We start from the raw sequence: 15,945 nt of genomic DNA on the forward strand, positions 1-15,945 counted from the left end.
GAATTTTGTGAAAAAGAAAATTGAAAATAATTTTTGCACTCATTTTGAAATACTAATTTTGATAGATAAAAATAAATTATAAAAAGTTTAAAAATGTTAATTTTTCGAGTTTTAAATTGAGACAAAAGTTCTAAAAAAACTAAAGCGGCCTCACTAGAAAATTTAGCGACAAAAAAGTGATATTCAAACTCTATTTAAAGAACATTTACGTAACATTTACTCAAGGCATACTCACAATAAGAATAATAAAAAGCGATTGTGGTTAAAAAAAAAGACATATTTATCCTTACAAACAACAACTTATATATTTAAAAAAAAATCAAGAATAGTGCGCGTTATTAACATTGCTCCCACTTAGAATAAAAAAGTATCCTAAATATAAAAAATTTATCTTTACATACATTTAAAATTACAAATTTTAAACTTAAGTTTATGATGATGATCCAAAGACAAATAAATTACAAAATAATTAATTTTTTTTTCATTCATTCCCTGATGTGTCTCTTGATCCACGGCAGAAATTTCGTTACATCGGTGAAGACAACGTACGTTTTGAGGTCGCACGAATGCGTTTCGACGTCAATTGGCGATGCCGAGACAATTCCCTTGAGGAACCATTTTCCACGGCGTTTCATCATCAACGGACCTCCACTGTCCCCGCTACAGGGTCCCGTTCCGTTGGCATTTCCCGCACAAAATGTCCTACTTGACGTGATATATTGAAAGGATTCGTGCGCCCGGAGACACGTCGCGTCCGATACAAGTTGCATTTCGATCGTGCTTGGATAACTTTTTATCGTGCCCTCGAGATGATCTTTGCCCCATCCAATAACGGTCCCTTTTTCGCCTGGATGATGTTTCGTGACTTCCGAGAAAATGCACAAGGGACGGATGTACTGACTGTATTGCACGTGACGCTTCAGCAGGATGATGGCAATGTCCGCATCGAATGAAGTGTCTTTTGACATGAAATCTGGATGCAAAATGATGTCCTTGGCATACACCGTTTGCGATCCAGTCTCACTAAAATCGTCCAAATTATGTTTCCCCAGGATGACGACAATTTCGTTCACCGGCATGACATGCGAATCGAATTTCAGGCAATGAGCCGCCGTGATAACTGCATTTCTTGATACCAAAGTTGCGCCACATTTGAACTCCGTGCTGCCCTTTTTGCGTTTTCTGTATAGAGCAGCGAGCCAGGGAAATTGTCCGCGAGATGCTTCGTCGCCGCCGAATATCAAAGGTGTGGTAAGAACTGGTTTGCCACACACTTCGGACGTGGTTTGAGTACGAACTTCATTGGATTCCGGGAGATCGTCGTAATATTCGTCGTCATAATTTGCCTCCGTGGTCGTTGAAGTGCTTGTCACGCGTTTTCTCACATTGACAGGTTTAGCTGACACGCTTTGTTGTTGTTGTTGTTGCTTCAGTTGCGCATGCAGGGCTCTTCCTGCTGCCGCTGTGTATAAGGTATGCTCTAATTTGATCATTGTAACGATCCCGCCGCCAAATTCTGTTAACAGAAGATCAAAAAAGAAAACGTTTGGATCTGAGTTACGTGTCTAGAGTTTGATTTCTTGGGCTCTGCTTCCAAAAAAGTGGAAAAGACAGAAATTCTCGGGTCAAAACTCACCTTGAAGTCCGGTGCAGATGATTTTTGAGTCGTAAATGATGGACGAAATTCGTGGAAGGGGGTTTTGCAGAGGAAAACGGATCTTGTAGCGCACATTTCGTCGCGCAATGATGTCACGAATGATGGATTCGCGTGTCCCAACTGCTTCAAGTGTCCCGTAGTACTTCTGAAAAGAGAGAAAATGACCGAAAATTTAGTCTGGAATAGTCAGGTAGCATCATGCACTTGTTCTACAGTGAAAAAAGGAACAATAGATGAGGGTAACAAGTGCATCTTTATTTGCTTTGGCGCCGCTTTTGTTCCTTTTTGTCATATTTTGGTACATAATAAAAGTTTTTTTCACGACAGGTAGCTGTAAACTGGATCAGAAGGTATTAAATGCCCTTGTTTGTTTATTCAGTTCATCATACACAGGATATGGTTTGCATAATCTTCGTCTTGCTACTTGTTAAAATTGTCAGAACACCATAAAAACGGGACCAAAATCTGTTTTTCAGAAGAAATTTAGTAAAACTTACAGTTGGTAACGTCACTCGCAGCTGCAAATTCACATTTAGCTTCACATTTTGTCCCAATTCTGGTGGCGGAAGTTCCAAATATCCAAAATATTGTCTCTCGGTTTGGTCATATTTGTATTGGAAGAATTCTGGACACGGCGTTTGGATGTTTTGACCGGAACACATGACGATTCCGGCGAAAAAGATGAAGCACTTGACCAACTTCATTGTTTGTTTTTACACTTTTTTGTTAGAAAATTCTTTTCTAAGTCACTAAAAATTAATTTCCTCGAAGGAAGTAAATGTTTCCGTAAAAAATAATCTTTAAATCTCCGAAAATTTAATCATTTCAGGTCGAATTCTGGGTCGTAACTGACGGAATAGCAATTTTTGTCAACAAACAACAAATGCTTACCTGTGTTAAGGGGTATGAAGACGGTGATAAGTACGTGTTATCACTCATATAAACCCCACAGACGAGAGAAATGGGTGTGACGAATTATACAAAGAGAAGAGTTTCGTCATCGAATCAAAGTTCAAGAGGAGAAGTGGAGTGCCAAATGAGTCAATGATGGTTCTGGAAGTAAAATTTTTAAGCTGCTTAATTTTGTTTCTCTCATTTTTAATTTTTGAAGCGTTCACGGAAGAAATTGTGCAAAATTTATTAAAAATTTTTCATTGATGAAAAATAATTTTGTTCCGTTTTGCAAAAATATCGAATTTTGTTTAAAAAAATTTAATAAAAAAAGGCAAAAATAAAAAAATTTTGCAAATTATGGATGGATTTGATTAGGAATTTTGAGCTGAAAATTTGACTTTGGTCAAATATTAATCATTTGTTGACCCGAGGGAAGCTTCCAAAGCCAAAATCGCTGTTTTCAAGCTAAAACCATACAAAATTAATTAAAAAAGATTTAAGAGTAGTTAACAAACGTCCTAAAAAATAAATTAAAATATTTTAAAAAATAAATTTAATAAAAATAAAAAAAAAACTCAATTTAATTTTTGATATAAAATTTAAAAAAATATCAAAAAATACTAGATTTTGATAAATTTTAAGCTTGTATCGATAAAAAGCCCCTATTGTATTGAAAAATTTGATTGATAATTATAAAACTATTCACGTTTTAAAACTTTTTTAACATAAAAACCGCGATTTGAGATTCGGGAGTTTTTCGCACGTCAATGATGACTCATATTTTTGGTTCATTATCTTTGATCGAATCAACAAACGAAATTACAACAAAATTCAAAAATTTTGCAAAAATATTTTATGATCTTACTCAGAAGCAATAAACAAAGAAATTTAAGTCAAATACCGGTTTTTATTCTTAATTCTAACTAAAATTTTATGTCATCTGATAAAATTTCCGAAATACGTCAATTTTATCAAAAAATTTAATTCAATTCTTAAGTTAAAAAATTATTATTTAAAATTACAGATACGAATGAATCCAATCCAAAAATTGCGCGACATCAGTAAAAACGACATAATTTTTCACATCACAGCTACTCGTGCTCGTATCGTACAAACTTGTGCTCACAATGCCTCGCAAGTACCATCTTTCGTTCTTAAACATCGTCAAACCACCACCCGAATCGCCATTACAGGGTCCCGAACCATCTCTATTTCCAGCACAGAATGTCCGATTTGAAGTCAAAAATCGGTAACTTTCATGCGATCGCAAACACGCACTTTCCGACACAATTGGCATCACCACTTTATTCGGCGTGCTCGTAATAACTCCTGCCATATCACGTCCCCATCCCACCACGGTCCCGTTTTTCGACACAATATCACTAAATCTCGTTGGTCCGCGCCACAAACAGGCCGGACGAATAAATTGGGTGAACGTAACTTTCAGCTTCAATAAAATTATGGCGATATCGGCATCAGCACTTGTCGTGTCGGATTTCTTGTAATCCGGATGAACGATGATTTTTTTAACTTTTGGGGAAATGTAGCCAGTTTCGGTCCAGTCGTCGATGTCATTGCGACCGATAAAGAGCACGATCTCATTTTCTGTCAGGATATCGTCGTTGTGCAGATGAATGCAATGAGCAGCAGTTAAAATGGCTTGATTTGTGATGAGAGTTCCGCCACATTGATATTCGAGGTTTTTTGTTTTCTTCGTGTAAATTGCGATGAGCCTAAAATATTTTCATGAAAAATATTAAAAATGGTTTTAGAGGAAAAAAGTAAAAATTACCAAGGAAATTCGCCACGAACTGTTGGAGTTCCATTAAGAACTAGAGAGTTTCCAGCAGGAACAGGTCTTCCACAAACTTCGTTTTCTTCAAATAAGTCACTGAAAAATTAAAATTTTTAATTTTTTTTACGTTATTTAGAAATCTTTTAGTCAAAAATTAAGAAACTGTGGTTAAAAATTACCAAAATGTAAATTTTGAAAAATTAAATTTAGGTCACGTGACTTAAAAAATTCATTTTTAATCAAAAATTCAGAAAGATGTCGAAAAATATTCATAAATTTTAAATATTTTCTCTTGACTTTTTTCTTCAAAATTGTCAAAAAACTAAAAATTTGCTTAATTTCGTCTTAAAATTTAAATTTTTACCTTAAAGAAGTGGCACTTGTGGTCGACGGTGCCTCTGTTGTTTTCGTAAACTTCGAATCAGATCCATATAATTCTGCCAGCAAATCTTCTAGACTAGCCATGGTCGTCGTAGTTGGCTTAACTGTGGTTGTTGTTGTTGTCGTCGTCGTCGTTTCTTCCTTCGTTGTTGTTGTTGTGCTTGGCATTTCTGTCGTCGTCGTCGTAGTCGTGGTTGTTGTTGTACTTGGAGCCTCCGTCGTTGTCGTACTTGTGCTAGAAGTCGTTGTTGATGCCACTGTCGTTGTCTCCATGCCCTTTTCGGTCGCCTTTTCCAATCTATCCGACACTCCTTCGGCTTCCGTGTCATTTTTCGTTGGCATTGGAGTCGTTGTTGTTGTTCCCAGCGGCGCGACACTGAAAGTTCCATTCGGCAAAATCACCAAATCCAGCTGATTTTCCGTTTTTAACGTGTGTTCCAGTCGAATCACCGTCACGAGTCCCTGTTCCGGTGGTCCATGACAAATTAATTGACCATTGTAGACAATTTTCGTTAATCTTGGCAACGTATGTTGCATCGGAAAATTCACTTTGTACCGAATTCGACGTCCATAGAGAATGCTTTGTAATGCGGCAGCCTTTTTTCCAAGTAATTCGAGTGAACCGTAATAATTCTAAAAAAAAAACACAATTTTTTTTATAAAAATCACACGTAAAAAGCAAATTCTTACGTTCGGTAGCTGAGCTTTTAATGACAACTCAACATTCAATTTCAAGTTCATTCCCAATTCGATTGGCGGCACTTCAATAATTCCATAAGTCACGTACCCTTCGCGGAAATATCTAAAATAATTTGGACAGGGATTCGGCAAATATTGCACCGAACTGATTTTTTGAACAAAAAATGCGAAAAAAACAAGCAGAAATGTGAATTTCATCGTCAATAAAATAAATTCTTGTCAAATTTCGAGGAATATGTGAAGAAGATGTGATTCAGTGGAAAGACACGAGCAAACTAAAATTGTAGAATAATATTACAAATGAACGACGTTGCTCAAATTGACAAAAAATAAACAGGTTTCAGATTATAAGTATAGATTGTTAGAAAGAAGATTTACATGTCGCGTACTGTATGGAATTGATAACCTTTGATGATTTTTGAAGAGCAGTGATTAACGGGGATCCTCGTACATTCTGTATTTACGTGCGTATATAGAATATTTCGCTTATTCATTCAAGTTTTTGTCACGTTTCGAAGAAAATATGCGGTATTTCCCTAGGATTGACGGATGTAGTTTAGATGGTGTTCCAATAAGTCACGTGGGTTAAATATTTCTCAGGTTTGAAAATTTATTTTTTAATAATTTAGATCACATGCTTCAAATTAAAGGTTTCTTAGAAAATTTTAGGTCACGTGGTTTGAAGATCTATATGGTCATGGGGCTCGAAAATTTGAAAAAATTAGGATAATTTTCTTTTTAATTTTAACTTAAAAATTATTTAGGTCACGTGGTTTGCAAATTTCTGAGGACACGTGGTTTAAGATATTATCAAAGCTCTTGATATTTAAAAAAAAATTATATCAATTTTTTTTTATGTCACGTAATTTAAAGAATTTTCAGGTTTGATTTTTTTTTTGAAAATTATTATGTCCCGTTATTTGAAAATTTCTTAGGTCACGTAGTTTAAAAACTTTTCATATCACGTGGTTTAAATATTTTTAGGTCACGTGGTTTTAAAATTTCTTTGTTCACTCGGCCAAAAAAATGTATAAAACCACGTGGTTAAAATCAATAACGTACTTAACGAAACCAAAATGCACTATAATCGTTCGTTGTTCTCCCCAACGACAACTTTTTACATATTTTTATTGTTTGAATAAATATTTGTTTACAAATAATTTTGAATCCAAGGCAGGAACTTTTCGACATCAGTGAAGACGGCGTAATTTCTCACATCGCACGATTTCGTCTCTTCGTCGTACAAACTTGTGCTCACAATTCCTCTCAAATACCATTTTCCGCCTTCGTTAGACATAAAACCGCCTCCGGAATCGCCGTTACATGGTCCTGACCCATCTCTCTTGCCCGCACAAAAAGTTCTATTCGACGTGAGATATTTATATGTGAGATCCGAGCTTAAACACGTCTTGTCCGACACAATCGGCATTTCCAATTTATTCGGTGTACTTGTTGGTTCGCCACTTTCATCACGTCCCCAGCCAACGATCGTGCCAGTATTTGAGGAAAAATGTTGTTTGCTGTTCCACAAGCAAATTGAACGGACAAAAGGTGTAAAAGTGATTTCGCGGAACAAAGTGATGAGAGCGATATCGGCGTCGTAACTCGTTTGAACGTATTGTTTGTAGTCGGGATGACAGATGATGTCCTTAATTTTTGGGATGGCATAGTCGCCTTCTGCCCAGTCATCAATGTCGAAGCGACCAACGTGCAAAACGATTTCACTTTTTGAAAGAATATTGTCGTCCTGATGAATGCAATGAGCAGCCGTTAGGATGAGACGTTTTGAGATGAGAGTTCCGCCACATTGGAATTCGAGTGCGCGAGCTTTTTTCACGTAAATTACGACGAGCCTGAAATTTATTTCAAAAATTTTGTCAAAAAAATTATTAGAAATTGTTTTGAAAAAATTTTTTATGAACTAAAAACGTAACTAACAAAAAAAAAATATTTTTTTTTTAATTAAACAAATCAATTTTGTAAAAATATTTAAAATTGATTTTGTGAAAAAATTAAAGATAGATTTTTTTTTTATTTTTATGAAAAAAAAAAAAATAAATAAAATAAAATTTAATTGACGAAAAATCATTGAATTTAATTTCATGATAAAAAATAAAAAAGTTTTAAAATTTGTTTCGTGAAAAAAATAATTTTTTTAAGAAAAAGTTATGAAATTATTTTAATAAAAAAAATTAATAAAAATTGAATTTGTTAAAAAAAAATTGTGAAAATACTTTAAAAATTAATTATGTAAAAAAAGTGTGATAAACTTAAAATTAACTTAAAAAAATTAAAATAAATTAGAAGCGGCGTTAAAAAATATTTCTTACCATGGAAACTCTCCTCGATTCGTGGGAGAACCATTATAAATAAGTGGCGTTACTGCTTTTACGGGCACTCCACAATCATCGTCACTATTTTCAGAAGCATTAAATGTTGGTTTCTTATGTTCCTCGGTATTTCTATTAATAGTAAACTCTCCACTTGACGTCGTTTTAATTTCCGACGGAATCACAAAGGAGTGCTGCAAGTCCATCGAAGTCACAGGATTATCAAATGAGCCTTTAACAGGAGGCCCGGAACAAATTTCTTTGTCATTAAAAAGGATTTTCGTCACTACCGTGGGCAAAAATGTCGGAAAATTCAAACGATATTTAATTTCTTGTCCTTGCTTGATCTCTCCAAAAGTCGCTTCTTTTGAATTTATCAGTTGAATTGATCCAGAACTCTAAAAAAATATTTTTTATTTTTTTTAAAGAATTTTTAAGACAAAAAATACTTACATCAAAGAGAGATTTTGAATATAAGGACAAAGTTACAACAATTTTTAACGTTTTTTCGTTCTGATACGTGGGAGTAATTAATCCATAAAATCCATTTTCATCCTTTACGTATTTGAAAATTTTTGGACAGGGACTTTCAGGAATTTTTTCAGCAATAATTTGATAAATATTGGATATTATCAACAAATTTACGATAAATTGCATGATATTTGTGCAACAGTTACTACTGCAATAAGATATTTTTGTGCTATTTCTTCTTCGATTGCTTTTGAGTAGAACCGGTTTCGTGAAATTAAAGCTTAAAGCTACCTAGGTCTTCTTAAAGGTCATTGATTTAGACGTTTTATTCTAGTTTTTTAAACAATGACGTACTTACACAGCCAAAAGAGAAGAAAAAACTGGAATTTCTGTTGAATTTTGCTTTATTTTTGTTTACAAATACGAACGAATCCACGGAAGAAACTGTGCAACATCGGTAAAAACGACGTAATTTCTCACATCACAGCTGTTCGTGTCTTCGTCATACAAACTTGTACTAACAATACCTCGCAAGTACCATTTTTTGTTGATTTTCATCAAAAATCCTCCGCCAGAATCGCCGTTACATGGTCCCGAGCCATCTCGCTTTCCCGCACAAAAAGTCCTGCTTGACGTCAAAAATCGAAAAGTTTCATGAGACCTCAAACAAGTCACTTCCGACACAATTGGCATCTCTACTTTATTTGGCGTGCTCGTAATTTTTCCACTGGAGTCGCGTCCCCATCCAGCAACGAAGCCACTTTGATCATTCGACTTTAAGGTATTCTTCCACAAACATGCTGGACGAATAAATTGCGTAAATTCCAGTTTTTCTTGCAGCAAAAGGATCGCGATGTCCGCGTCAGCTGTCGTTGAATTATAATCCGCATGAATAATGAACTGCTTGACTTTGGGCGAGATGAAACCACCTTCAGACCAGTCGTCAATGTCATTTCGACCGGCAAATAGCACGATTTTCTCTTCGGAAATGACTTTTTGAGACACGAAGAGACAATGAGCGGATGTTAAAACTATTTTATCGGAGATGAGGGTCCCACTACATTTATATTCCAAGCTTTTGGCGTTTTTCCAGTACAGGGCCACGAGCCAGGGAAACTCACCACGAACAATGGGACTGCCATTGACCACGAGAGGATTTCCAGAAATGGTAGGTTCACCACAAAAATCGTCGTCTTCAGTCAAATCGTTCCTTGAATCACAATAAAAAAAAAAATTCAATTTTTTTTTTTCTTGAAAAAACATAAAAATACCTTTCTACAGCAATTTCTGGACCAAAAGTAGGCAATTCAAACTTATTTTCTGTTCCTAATGAGATTTTGGGACGTCCAAATGAGTGCTGTAACTCCACCGATGTTATTGGATTCTGAAAACTTCCTTCCTCCGATGGTCCTGAACAGATTTCTTTCCCATTGAACACGATTTTGGTCACTTTCGAAGGTAAAAATGACGGAAAATTCAATCGATATTTGATGTTTTGTCCTTTTTTCACTCTCGCTAAGGCAGCTTCTTGCGATTCGATTAAATACAATGAGCCGTGACTCTGTATTTTTGTGTAAATAATTAATTTTTTACTTGAAACTGAAAAAACTTACATCATAAAGTGACTTTGCACTTAACGAAAGTCCAACTATAAGCTTGAAATTTTGTTCATTTGGAGACGAAGGTACTTCAATCACTCCGTAGACTTCGTTATCGTCATCTTTTGCGTATTTAAAAATATTTGGACAAGGATTTGGTGGAAAATTATCGGAAAAAACTTGGTTAAAGAGGAAAATTATGAAAAAATATGTTAGAAATCGCATATTGAATGCCTTTGTTCAATAGTTTTTACTAGAATGAAGAAGATATTTCTACGAGTTCTTGATAAAATTCTGTGTCTCTGAAAACCGGTTCAATTGCATAGTTGTAAAAATTCTTGCATTTGTAGAATTTACTATTCAAAACATTTTTTTGCTTCTTTTTCTTCATGTTCATTCAATTTTATACTTCTTACACAACGATAAAGTGAGTATTTCTTACAAACTACCGATTACAAATACAAATGAATCCACTGAAGAAATTTCGCGACATCTGTAAAAACACTGAAATTCCTCACATCACACGATTTGGTCTCTTTATCGTACAAACTGGTGCTCACAATGCCTCTTAAATACCATTTTCCATTATTTTTCATCAAAAATCCTCCTCCAGAGTCGCCATTGCATGGTCCAGACCCATCTCTCCGACCCGCACAAAATGTCCTGTTCGACGTGAGATACTGATATGTCGGCTCCGACTCCAAGCATGTCGCATTCGAGACAACTGGCATCTCAATTTGATTCGGTTTACTCGTAGGAACGCCAGTTTCATCACGTCCCCATCCAACAACGATGCCACTTTGCGAAGCTGTTGGACTTTTTCCGTGCCACAAGCAAACAGGACGAATAAATTGCGTGAAAGTGATCGATTGTCGCAGAACTATCACCGCAATATCGGCATCGAAACTCGTTTGGCTGTATCGTTTGTAGTCGGGATGCACAAAAATATTCTTGACTTTTGGTAAAATGTATTCGCCTTCGGTCCAGTCGTCGATATCGAAACGACCGACATGCAAAACGATCTCATTTTTGGACAGGATGTCGTCGCTGGTGAGATGAATGCAATGCGCTGCCGTGAGAATGACTTGGTCGGAAATGAGGGTGCCGCCACATTGGAATTCGAGACCACGAGTTTTCTTCACGTAGATTACCACGAGCCTGAATTTGAAATAATTTGAGTTAAAAATTTAAAAAATGGATAAAAGTAACTTACCAAGGAAACTCCCCGCGTGTTGTAGGCGAGCCGTTATAAATGAGGGGATTTCCCGCAAGAGTTGCAATTCCACAATCATCATTGTTATTTACTACCGGTCTAAAGGTTGTCAATCAATTAAATAAAATTCCCTTATTATTTATCAAGCGTGGTAAAAATATGCATTAGACAAAATTTTAACAATTTTGATCATTAATGAATATTTTAGTTGTTTTTATGGTATAAATGTTACGATTTGAAAATTTGGAAAATTTAAAATTGATCTCAAAATATTTAAACATTTAGTTAAAAATTTAGACAAAAAAATTTAAAAAAAATAATTGTCAAAAAATTTTGAAAAAAGATTTTTTTTTAAATATTTTTAAAGAAGAAAATTCATGTAAAATTTCGTTTTTCAATACAAAAATTCTTGAAAATCGAAAACATTTTAAAAAGTTCTTGAAAATTTTTTGAAATAATCTATATTATTATATTAATAATCCATAAGGACCAAAAAACAGTCAATTTTGATGAAATTTTCAACTTTTTTTTTAATTTTGCCCCATTCGATTTTCGGTTTTGAGATGGGGCATGGGACAAAAACATAGAAAAAAAATTTGAAGCGGCCTAAAAAAAATTTAAAGTCTTTAAAATTTTACTAAAAAATTGGAAAAAAATCTTTGAATTAAGAAAAAAGTTTTTTTTAAACATATAATTTTTCTAACGTACTTAGTTGTCCAAAATAAAGAAAAAATTAGTTTGACTTCAAATTTCATAAAACAAATTTCCCGTAATTCATTCACATATTTTTGCCAGGCTATCGCTTTTAGTAAATAAAACTTACCTATCCGGAATTTGTACTCGCGATGGCAAAGTTACAGGTTTTGGAGTCGTATTCGTCTTAGTAAAAGGTCGAATAGTTTGATCTCCATTGTTATCAATCCACTGAATATTCGGCACATTATTTATCGTGTCGTGATTCATTGGAACAGGAATCAACTGCGAATCCGGTCCTTGGATAAAAGTTTGTAAATTCCTTCCATGCAACGCATTTGTTGGAACTACTTGTCCATTTTGTTGTGAAAAAGTGACAAAAGTGTGCTCAAGTTTCACTGTGGTTACTGCTTGTTGAAAACTCGGTTGATCCGAAGGTCCTGAACAAATTTCTTGTCCGTTATAAACGATTTTTATGAGTTTTGCTAGTGGCTCTTGAACTGGAAAACTAACTCGATACTGAATATTCTGTCCTTGCAAGACTTTTTTTAAAGCACCTTCTTTTGAACCGACTAATTCCAAGGAGCCGTAGTAGTTCTAAATATTTTTAATTGATTTTTGATCGAATTAAAAATGCAAAAATACTTACATTCAATATTCGAGCTCCCACTGACAACTCAACGTTAAGCTTCAAACTTTGTCCTAGCTGAATGGGCGGAACTTCAATCAAGCCAAAAACTCCGTCAGCATCTCTTTCGTATTTGAAGTAATTTGGACAAGGATTTGACACAAATTGAGATGAAGTTAGAGTTTGAAGAAGTAGCAGAAACGAGAAAAATGAGAGAATCGTCATAACTTTGAAATCTTGAGACAATTATTTTCTGAGAACCGGTTCGGTTGAAAGTCATAAACAAACTGATATTGCAATTATTTATAAACATTCAATCTCGCTAAATAACGACTGCACCGCAAGCGACGTCATTAATGCGTGTATTTTTCATGTGAGGGTATTCCAAAAGTTAATCTTGTTTCACAACTATATTTTTTTCTAATTTCTAAAATTAATAATTTAGAAAATTCATATTTTTTTTTTTTTTTTAATTTAAAAAAAAATTTTTTTAAACCGTTCATAAGATTACAATAATTTAAATATCCAAGGCTTTGAGTAATAAAAGAAAATCTTAGATAAATTTTAAAAAATTAATAAATTATTTTAATTTTTTTTTGATAATTTTTATAATTAAATTATCAAATTTATATTTTCCTAATTTTTTAATATATTTTTTAAAAAATATTTACGAAAATCAAACTCTCATATAAAAAAAGAATTATTTTTTATGATATTGTCGAACTTTTTTGGAGAAAAATCACAAAAATTTTAATTTCACATTTTTTTCATACAAAACCAAAATTTAAAAAAAAAATTAAATACCTAATTAATTTTTTTTTGTATAATTTTCAAATTAAATTAAAACGAAACAGAAATATTCTTTGGAATACCCTTTGTTTTAAATGGTATTAGTAAACGTATCGTCAACGATGAAAAATCTCGGGTTTCGTCGTTGGAATCTCTGAGTCAGTTTACAAATGTGAGTAGGTTGATTGATCTTTTAATAAAATTCAAGAATGCTGTTCTTTCGGTTTTTCCTAGAAAATGATTTTTATAATGGAGACGCCTTATTATTTTAAATTTTTATAAGAAAACGTACAAAAAGTATCTTTTTTATTTTATTTATTACAATTTTCGAATAAACTTACATTCGTTACATTATTTTGTTGTCTAAATCTATAAAACTACTCTAATGAAGGTAAAAAAGAATAAAAATATGAAAGGGGTTTTATAATTTATCACTTAAATCTAACTAAATAAGGGACAGATGAAAGACTAAACAAGTCGCCTAGACGATCGTCGATATATTCAAAGCTTTGTTTCGACTTGTTTAAGGTTTCTATAAAAATATTTGATTTTGAAATAAAGAGTATTTTAAAAATGGCAGGAATTCGGACGATATTTAAAAAAAAAACTTAAAATGAAGCTCGATTCAGGGCAATTTCGATTCGTATAACTTAAATTTCTAATTTTTTCAGAATCATGTGTGCAGTTAATTAATTCAATTTTCCGTTTCAGCATGTCTTCTAACTATTGGAAGTCAAATTCTTATCACTTCCTATCACGGTGCTGCTATGACTAATGACGGGTGGTCGGCGTGTGCGAGGTGGAGGCACTGGCGGGTTTTCTGTGGGCGCTGGCGGAATTGGCACAACCTGATGATGCGTGGCAGACACGTGTGTAACCGGTGCTTGCTTGTTTTTGTTCCATCTCATAAAAAGCTTAAAACGTTTTCCGTGATAGTGGTAAAGATAGATCGCAGCAAATCCACATAAGACCAGAAAAAGCGAGAAAAGTGCCACAACTGGTCCCATGTACGATGGGCCTGGTGGAATCTCGTTCGTGTCTGTGCCAGGCACTTGTTGGTCTTTGTCGCCATCGGCTCCGCCTTCGGGCACGACAGGTGGTTTCGGTTTGATGGATGGCTTCGATGGACGAGATGGTTGTTGGGAGCCCTTGCCTTCGCCAATTTGAATGTCGGAACCTAAAAAAAAATAAATTTATTTTAAAAAAATGATTTTAGATTAAAATTTTTATAAAAAACTCACAAGCTCTGAACTCCTCTTGCGGTCCACATCCAACAGCTCCGTTGCCATCAGCGCAAATTCCCCAATTATTGCCTGCCACATATCGCCATTGCAAGACGCAATTTGTGCATTCAAGCTTTTTCGGCAATTGAGCTCGAATTTCGTAGATTCGACTGCCGTTCCGTGGGTAGAAACGCGTTTCCAAGTCATTTGGATGAGGTTGACTGGGTGTTCCTCCGATAAGTTTCAACAAATGTTTGTCCAAGCACGATTGTGGTGCTTGCACGTGATCACAGAGACGGAATTCAAAGTAACCCATGTGAGATGCAGTCAGCTCCACGCGAATCATCATCTCGGAACCAGGATTATATGAACGAACAATCACACCTTGTCCATATTTGCCGCCATATTCGTGAGGACGGGGCTTTTGGAGGTTGTAAGCGTCGCCACATTCACCTTAAAATTAAAAAAAAAAGTTACTCAGGAAAAATCAATTTTAATAAATTTTCAAAACTTACCACACTTTCCTTCATTTTTGGCCCATTGTGTGTTGTAACCGCCGCAATACAATTCGTGATCGTTGTAATTTGGCGGCGTATCGAAGCCATATCGCCATGCCGAGGCTCTACTTGGTGGCTCAATAAGTCTCCCGTGTCCCAGCACCTCGCCAATAAAACAAATTGTCACGATACTCCAGCAAAGGTACCGCATTGTGTCTTTGTCTGTCATTTTCTGCAACAAGAATGAAAATGAAAAGTAAGTTAATGTTTGAAATTAACCTAAATAAATAAATTTAAAAATGAAATGAATGTTTAGAAATGCATGTCTAGAAAAGCATGTAAAACCAAAAAAAAATGTAGGTATTTCGCAAGAAAAGCCACAAAAGCATGCAAAAGAGAATAGAAGGAAATCAAAACAAACAATTGGCATTTCATTTTTTCGCTGTATTTTTCTTTCATTCACTCACACTTCAATTAAAATATGTAACAATCCATCTTTTTCCTGTCTCTATGTATCATTTTATTCAACATTTTTGTTGTTTTAAAACTATGTAGACAAAAATGAAGAAGATGCACCGCTAATAGAGTTAAGTTTACTTTTGAGCTAATGTATATATTGAAATCGCTCCATCTTACAAGTCAAAATTGAAAATTGAACGAAAAATAGATTATAACTTATTTTTTAAATTTATTATGGATTTTAACTGATTCTAAATTTTAAACTAAAAACAAATAAAAAATATAACGAAAATGATTCATAAGCAATAATTTTCATATTCGTAATTTTTAGTCGGAAATTAACTGAACAAAATTGATTCTTATTTAATTTCTCTTTTAAAAAACATTTATTTATTTTTTTTTTGATCCCATAGTACCACTTCAGCTGTTTGTTATAAATGGGAGTTTTGGAGCGAAAAACAATCAGAACAACCTTCTTTGTTACATCAATCTTTATTGTTGTTCGTATTTTGGCTCAAAATTTGGTCCCACGATTCAGTAAATCTTTTTTACTGTCTCTATTCCAATTCTACTACCTAATATTCCAATTACAATTTTCTCATTTTTCAATCACAAATA

General features: G+C 34.2%; 5 protein-coding genes across 5 annotated transcripts; all 5 read right to left on the minus strand.

Moving 5' to 3' along the window:
* Window positions 1–74: 74 nt before the first annotated feature.
* On the minus strand, window positions 75–2,491 carry LOC134837186 (serine protease gd-like). The gene is made up of 3 exons (XM_063852547.1): window positions 2,155–2,491; window positions 1,637–1,802; window positions 75–1,516 (listed from the first exon to the last, which is right to left on the minus strand). Exons 1-3 carry the CDS (start codon window positions 2,359–2,361, stop codon window positions 486–488), a joined length of 1,404 nt encoding a protein of 467 aa, XP_063708617.1. The 5' UTR covers window positions 2,362–2,491; the 3' UTR covers window positions 75–485.
* A 756-nt stretch (window positions 2,492–3,247) lies between these two features.
* Window positions 3,248–5,686, minus strand: LOC134836887 (serine proteinase stubble-like). The gene is made up of 4 exons (XM_063852158.1): window positions 5,418–5,686; window positions 4,711–5,360; window positions 4,344–4,442; window positions 3,248–4,284 (listed from the first exon to the last, which is right to left on the minus strand). Exons 1-4 carry the CDS (start codon window positions 5,622–5,624, stop codon window positions 3,570–3,572), a joined length of 1,671 nt encoding a protein of 556 aa, XP_063708228.1. The 5' UTR covers window positions 5,625–5,686; the 3' UTR covers window positions 3,248–3,569.
* Window positions 5,687–6,576: 890 nt separating this feature from the next.
* LOC134837521 (transmembrane protease serine 9-like) lies at window positions 6,577–10,216 on the minus strand. Its single transcript, XM_063852904.1, has 6 exons — window positions 10,183–10,216; window positions 9,841–9,947; window positions 9,499–9,788; window positions 8,708–9,437; window positions 7,757–8,154; window positions 6,577–7,279 (listed from the first exon to the last, which is right to left on the minus strand). Exons 1-6 carry the CDS (start codon window positions 10,214–10,216, stop codon window positions 6,577–6,579), a joined length of 2,262 nt encoding a protein of 753 aa, XP_063708974.1.
* Window positions 10,217–10,222: 6 nt separating this feature from the next.
* LOC134838552 (serine protease gd-like) lies at window positions 10,223–12,609 on the minus strand. The gene is made up of 4 exons (XM_063854097.1): window positions 12,381–12,609; window positions 11,862–12,328; window positions 11,039–11,137; window positions 10,223–10,983 (listed from the first exon to the last, which is right to left on the minus strand). Exons 1-4 carry the CDS (start codon window positions 12,582–12,584, stop codon window positions 10,278–10,280), a joined length of 1,476 nt encoding a protein of 491 aa, XP_063710167.1. The 5' UTR covers window positions 12,585–12,609; the 3' UTR covers window positions 10,223–10,277.
* Window positions 12,610–13,569: 960 nt separating this feature from the next.
* LOC134837522 (uncharacterized) lies at window positions 13,570–15,097 on the minus strand. Its single transcript, XM_063852905.1, has 3 exons — window positions 14,887–15,097; window positions 14,390–14,824; window positions 13,570–14,325 (listed from the first exon to the last, which is right to left on the minus strand). The coding sequence occupies exons 1-3, from the start codon at window positions 15,095–15,097 to the stop codon at window positions 13,868–13,870; spliced, it is 1,104 nt and encodes a 367-aa protein (XP_063708975.1). The 3' UTR covers window positions 13,570–13,867.
* Window positions 15,098–15,945: the final 848 nt, after the last annotated feature.

This window comes from Culicoides brevitarsis, chromosome 1 (genome assembly GCF_036172545.1).
Source record: "Culicoides brevitarsis isolate CSIRO-B50_1 chromosome 1, AGI_CSIRO_Cbre_v1, whole genome shotgun sequence".
NCBI lineage: Eukaryota > Metazoa > Arthropoda > Insecta > Diptera > Ceratopogonidae > Culicoides > Culicoides brevitarsis.